The sequence below is a fragment of the Manihot esculenta genome, chromosome 12, assembly GCF_001659605.2.
Source record: "Manihot esculenta cultivar AM560-2 chromosome 12, M.esculenta_v8, whole genome shotgun sequence".
NCBI classification, from domain to species: domain Eukaryota; kingdom Viridiplantae; phylum Streptophyta; class Magnoliopsida; order Malpighiales; family Euphorbiaceae; genus Manihot; species Manihot esculenta.
Genome location: NC_035172.2, coordinates 4,119,185 through 4,125,286, shown reverse-complemented (window position 1 = coordinate 4,125,286; position 6,102 = coordinate 4,119,185). Strand labels below are relative to the sequence as shown.

At 37.7% G+C, this 6,102-nt stretch overlaps 1 protein-coding gene across 6 annotated transcripts; it reads left to right on the top strand.

The window, feature by feature from the left end:
• Positions 1–2,308: 2,308 nt before the first annotated feature.
• On the top strand, positions 2,309–5,871 carry LOC110627476 (protein XRI1). Of its 6 annotated transcripts, none has more exons than XM_043962242.1 (10): positions 2,310–2,642; positions 2,935–2,990; positions 3,532–3,596; positions 3,714–3,833; positions 3,918–4,054; positions 4,468–4,531; positions 4,634–4,733; positions 4,845–4,885; positions 4,987–5,070; positions 5,293–5,871. In XM_043962242.1, the coding sequence occupies exons 4-10, from the start codon at positions 3,770–3,772 to the stop codon at positions 5,565–5,567; spliced, it is 765 nt and encodes a 254-aa protein (XP_043818177.1). In that variant the 5' UTR covers positions 2,310–2,642; positions 2,935–2,990; positions 3,532–3,596; positions 3,714–3,769; the 3' UTR covers positions 5,568–5,871. The 6 variants fall into 6 exon arrangements, with proteins under 6 accessions (XP_021629498.1, XP_021629496.1, XP_043818177.1 ...); XM_043962240.1 differs by having other exon boundaries at positions 3,711–3,833; XM_021773806.2 differs by lacking the exon at positions 2,935–2,990 and having other exon boundaries at positions 2,309–2,642.
• The last annotated feature ends 231 nt before the right edge of the window (positions 5,872–6,102 follow it).

The window sequence follows — 6,102 nt, the reverse complement described above, 5'->3', positions numbered from 1 at the left end:
TGGCTGTTAGTTTGGAGGCGGTCAGAGGTAGGTCGGGGTTCATTGGTTCTGGGTTCCTCCACTACTGGGAGTGCATTTACTGGGGTGCTAAGGCCCCTCTGTTGCATTATCTGCCCCAACCAGTGAGCAGTAGTCTGTAGCTGGAGAGCCATAGTTTGAATGTCCTGGTTAGACAGAGTCATGGTGGGAGTATTCCCTGCCAAGCTTGGCGAGGGATTAAGAGGAATAGGCGTTTGGTTATTCAACGTTGTAGGGCTAGAGAAGGAGAACTGCTGCCCATCTTGGGCAGAGCTCAGGTCATTTGGAATGTTAAGGTTACTTTCTTGGTGGTTTGCCATCGTGGATCTCAGTGGGTTTTGAAAGTGAAAACTCCGGTGATGAAAAGATCTCCTTCGTTTCCCACAGACGGCGCCAATTGATGATCTGAGATCCAATAGAAGAGGGTTTTACAAGGGTTTTGGTATTGAAAAATAAACTTAAACTTTCTGGGGAGGGGGTTCCCCTTTTATCCATTTCGCTATGCTTGCTGGTGACGTGTAAAGGCCTTTCCATGATTGGGACACGCGTCTCTAACATACAGATTCGGGCGTACGAGGGTATCAGCAGCCTGCTCCATGCGTAACGGCCTCTGATTCTCCTCGTGCGTACGTTCGAGCGGATCTGCTAGGCTGTCTTAGTATGGCTTTGGATACTGGGCTGGGCCGAGAGTCGGGCCGGACGCTGAGTCTAGGAGGAGAGGGCCTGCTAGTCACGGACTGGGCCGATTTAAGTGAAGAAGCTTGGTTGAGCCCGGCCTTGAAGGTGGCACGAACCAGGCTTGTCTCGTGTATCAGGTGTGTGGGCCTCTGCAAGATGGGCTTTTGGCTATGATCAAGACCCTGGGTCAGGATGGAGAAATCCAGCGGTCATCAATAATAAAAACTTTAAACATAGGAATTCATGTTTTATAATTAAAAATTTAAATTTTAAACAATAATACTAAATATATTTTTTAAAAGTTTTAATTTCAATTTAAAACGTTTAGAATTGGAGTATTAAGTTGTCGAAAATATTGAGCTAACTCAAGACCAAGCAATGCCATTACAAAATTGGCCCATGATCCAAAACCAAAAATCTTGATGCTAATATGAAATTATCATCTTATTGTCGTCGATTCATTACCGCTCGAGTTAATTTACCAACACGATTGCGGACAGTCAACAAGAGATCAAGCAAGCTGAAGAACAATAGCCATACATATTGATTAAAAATCCTAAGTCAATACAAAATCTCTAGTAGACCAAAACAAAAACTCCAGCCAAAAGGGTCATCCAAATTAAGAGAAGGAACGCATCATAGAGCTCACTGGTATCACTTATGCACTATAAAAATTACCATTAGAAAAGAATGCCAATAAAATATTTTTCGATTATATTTGTGAAGTTTGTTACTTAGTTTTGTATTTTATCCATGGCGATGCTCGAGTATGATTATGTTTGAGAGAGTAAGGATCGGTTTATTTGGCACCAAGTTCGAGAGTAACTTTTTCAGGTGGCTTCATAATTATCACATGCTGAAAAAGTTTTGAGCCAACTTTTCCCTTTGAAGGTAGTTGATGATGGGTGTTTTGCAGCCTCTAGTTTATTTGTCTACGGTGGTTTATCGGCCTTTGGCGATCACTTTGGTCTTTGAGGCTTATAGTTGGGTTTCTCTTAACATGCACACCTTTTGTTTTTCTTGTTGCCATTTTCTTTTCGCCGATTGATAATATGGACAGACAATTTCATTGTCTCGGACAGGGTTGAGAAGGGTGTTTGATTGGCAATATTCGATGGAAATGTTAGGTTAGCGGTGCTGACGCTTTCTGGGTTGAGCTTGTATTCCATTGGGCTATTGAATTGAGTTATTTGTTTTATTTTAAATTTTCAATTGCATAGTAAAAAAAAAAATTATTATTTTTTTCGTAAAATAAATACAAAGAAATACATGTTAAAAATTAAAGAAAAAAAAAGCAGCCCATGCAAATGCAGGCCCATTCGCCAGGTTTCTCACATTACACAGTCCTGTCGACAGGCGCATCGACCCCACTAACGAAAAACTCAATAAAAAAAGGGCAATGTCACGTTCAACCACATTCCCACATATACGCGCCAAGTCCTGCGTATTCCCAAACCCCACAAAACATCATTGACAGTTTTCAATCTAGAATCAGAGGGTTACGCCACGCGCGAAGAGGGAGAAGTGAAAGAAAAAGCTGGTAATTTATGGAAGGAAACTCTGGATTATACGAAAATTAATAAACAATTAAGGAAAGATTATCCCACGAGTAACGGACTCGGGGGAGAGGGTCCAGTCCTGTCGTCGTGGTCCTCTCTCCATTTTCCTTTCTCTTCCTCAATGTCTTATATGTAAAAAATCCACAAGAGGGATGCTTCGAATTAAATATTGGGAGCACAAATAAGGAAAGGGGAGAGAAAGAGAGTGGAAGCACATATCTCAAGCACAACACAATCACTGAACTCTGTGTCTGTATGTGTGAATATATATATATATGTATATATGAGAAAGCTGAGAGAATCGATCTCTGGGTAACGGCTATTTTCTGATGATAAAGTGGGAGAGAGGAGGATTTTGATTTCTGAGATGGATTACAACAATGAACGGTAAATCTCTTTCTCAAACTGGTTTTGACTCATGGGTTTGTTTTGGAATGCATGTTCTATGAAGTGTTTTTACATTTTTTTTCTTCTTCTAACTGCGATGTTTTCTTAGTGGGCTGTTTATGAGATGGGTTTTCATTTACCTGCATTTATGTTAAAAAATTTGATTTCATGGGGAATTGCCAGGTTTTCTGGTCTACATTTTAGTTTATATATTTATATATTTTTATGCTGGTTTTGTGAATATCGATTTGCTTTTTCTGTTTTTGCTCTTTTTCTTTGTTGGGTTTTCTAGATTATCTTGTACTATTTGGGTAAAATGATGATGAGGATGAGGCTCTGATCAAATTGGTTAGCTCTTCTTTTTTTCTTTCCCTTTTTCTTTCTGCTTTTCTTTTTTTTTTTTTTATAATCTTTTCAGACAATTATTTTTGGATCATTAAACTGTCTAAACATGTAATGTGGTCTAACTTTCTCATTTTAGCTTAGATCCAAAAAAACGAAATGGTCCTTTTACACTCTGTATTTGATGTTTGCTTTGGCCTATAAAATTGGATGGAATAAGCCGATTTTAGTTTTCCCCCGGTCTTTTCTCATATGCAATTTGTTGCTGATGATGATCCATTTCTGTTGATTTTGTATGATAAATATGTGTTTGTGTTTTTCTTTTGCTTCTTGAATCATTTACGTTGACTTGAGGTTGACTTAAGCTGAAGTTAGTAAAATGGAGTATCCTAAGCTTGAGATTTGTCATCCATACATCATCTCCTGATTCAATTCATTGTTTTTTCGGGTTTTTGTTTTGAATTATGTGATTTTCTATTACTTTATAGGCTTTAGTGATGTGTATTGATAGGCCTAATCTTCCTAATTCCTTCATCATTTTATGAAGTGGCAATGGAGAACAATGGGATTGGCAAGGGGAGGAACATTGTCTTCAAAAGGATTCCAATTATGGTAAGTTGTTTTGCTGCAGGCCTTCTATTTGATTGGAAGTGATAAATATGTCACCGAAGCTGAGCGAGGCAAGGAAAAAACTAATGAAGCTGATGATGATGTTACTGTTCTTAGCAGATGAATCTCAATGTTTGTGGAATGAAGTGGCACTGAACGAGGAAGACCTCTCCTACATGTTAGATGAAACAACCCCAATTAAAGCTTGTGGGGATTTGGCTTACCATGTTAATCATAGTGGTATATCTTTATTTATTTTTTTTCATCTGCTTTGACTAATTGTAAGTTGTCTGTTGTCATTTCTAATCGCTGAATGTATTTCAGATACCATGCAGAAGGAACCAGAAGAATACAAAGAAACTTCTTCACAGTTGAAGAGGCGACGGATGTTACAGTTTGATACTCAAGTTATAGATTCCCCCTTTTGCAATGAAGAGATGTCATCTGTGTTTCTATCAAATGTAAATGCTAGATATCCCTTTAATTTTCTGAGACTTCCATTATCTAAAGCTTGCTGTTGTGGGGCCTGTTTAATAAAAAATAGGCTCTGTGAAATTTAAGTTTGTGCTAGTACATGCTTTAGATCATTTTTCTGGAAAAACTGTTTATACACAACATATTATTTGTTTAAATATGCAAGCCAATTGTGTTATATGTGATGTCTTGATGTTGTAGATATTTAATTATGCCTGTTAAAGTAGGCATAGACTTAGTACAGTGCCTTTAACTAGCTTACGCCACCTTTGCTCCATCAAATATTTTAGCCCTTATTTTGTCCTGCGTTAATGATTTGAGTGCCAAAGTGTGAACTGAATATGAGAATTGGTTAGCTTTTTGATATTTCAGATATTAATATTTTTGGTTGCATGTTTAGGAGAGGGAGTGCTCGCTTGATGAAGTGTTACCTCAAGCATCAAATTGGGCTACAGGTTTTTCAGGTTGGTATCATTCAAGACTATGTGCTGAAACCAATTGGAGCATCTGATTTTACCTCAAAAATTACTCTAGGATCTGTAATAATGACATACATGCTTAAGCAGATGTGTCTGCCTCCAGTTATGAGGTCCTGGATCAGTCATCTGAGGGATGGCTTGCTGAATGCCTTAATGACGCGGAGATGCAGTTTAGTCCCAATGATATGTATGCTTCTCCTTTTTCTTTTTTCTTTTTTTTTTTTTTCGAAAAAAAACTTTATAATCTACTTTGATTATCATCTAATAGAAGCTGAATGATTTATTATGTGAATATTAGGAATTATGCTGGAGCATCTGATTTGCAAATAGATATTTCAGGTATATGCTTGTTTTTTCATTTGCACAATATGCATTCATATTGTATTTTGTTCTTATGATGTTTATTGTGTAAAGAGCATAAAATTAGTTTGCTGCTGTAGAGTTCTGTAATGATGCACTCGGGAATGGAGCTAGTGTGGTTCAAAAGCATGTAGCTCGGACTCCTCAGAATGTAGTTTTTAAAGGTATTCCTCTTTTCTCAATATCCTCTTTGTTGCATGTATACTCATCGCAATATAATGGATATTTTCTAATGATAGACTAATTTCTCACATGTGGTCGCTTTAATGCAGTTAAGTCCTTATATTTGTTCCACTTGCAGTCCTTGGGCAGTCGGTTATTGTTGCTTTTGTGTGTGAATGCTAAAACTTAATACCCTAACTATGTCTGAATTTATGCACCCTTAGGTAAGAAGTCTTTTATACGAACACCCACTAAGTTAGCTTCATCTGTCGTATATCCATTTGCCTTCATCAAACCCTGTGGGTTCCATGGAGATGTTACTCTGAAGGACATAAACCAGCGGATCCGCACTCCCCCACCATCAAAATCAAAGCAAAATGATGACGATCCTACTTCTTACCCGACTTCAGCTTTTTCTGGGAAGCCTGTTGTTGGCAAAACTAAAATCCGCACTGAAGGTGGAAAAGGAAGCATCACAATTATGAGAACCAAAGGTTGAGGGGACAAGTGTCCCTCCAAACTTCTGGTTTCACAGCCTGATGGACATTTTGTTCTTTTCTTTTTCCAAATTCCTTTTGCTCTGTACTATTTTCGGGCCTATAGATGTCTATAGATTTTTTTAAAAACTTTTTTGTTTAGGTTGTTCATGGAATTCATAAATCACATTAAAGTGTTTATGTTTCCTAGTTTTGTAAGCATCAATGGCGGTTGCGTCATACATATTTGACTTTTGTCTAGGACAAATCTTAGTGCCAATCAGAATATTTTGTCTATCTTCAGAATTTGCCTGTTGTTGCTTCACTGAATTCCTCTTAAGTTGTGCATAAGTATTTCAGTAGAGTATTTGAATTTCGTTTGCTGCCATAATTTATTATGATACAAAGCAGTTTATTGTTATTTTTGCTTTGCAGAGGATCTTTGAGATTCCTATTAACCCATTTCTGCTTTCTTTCCCTCTTGTATTTCCTTCTCATCTCATGCATACTCTTGCGAAATGTCCCTCGATATCTAGGGACTAGATAGGCTCTCTCATG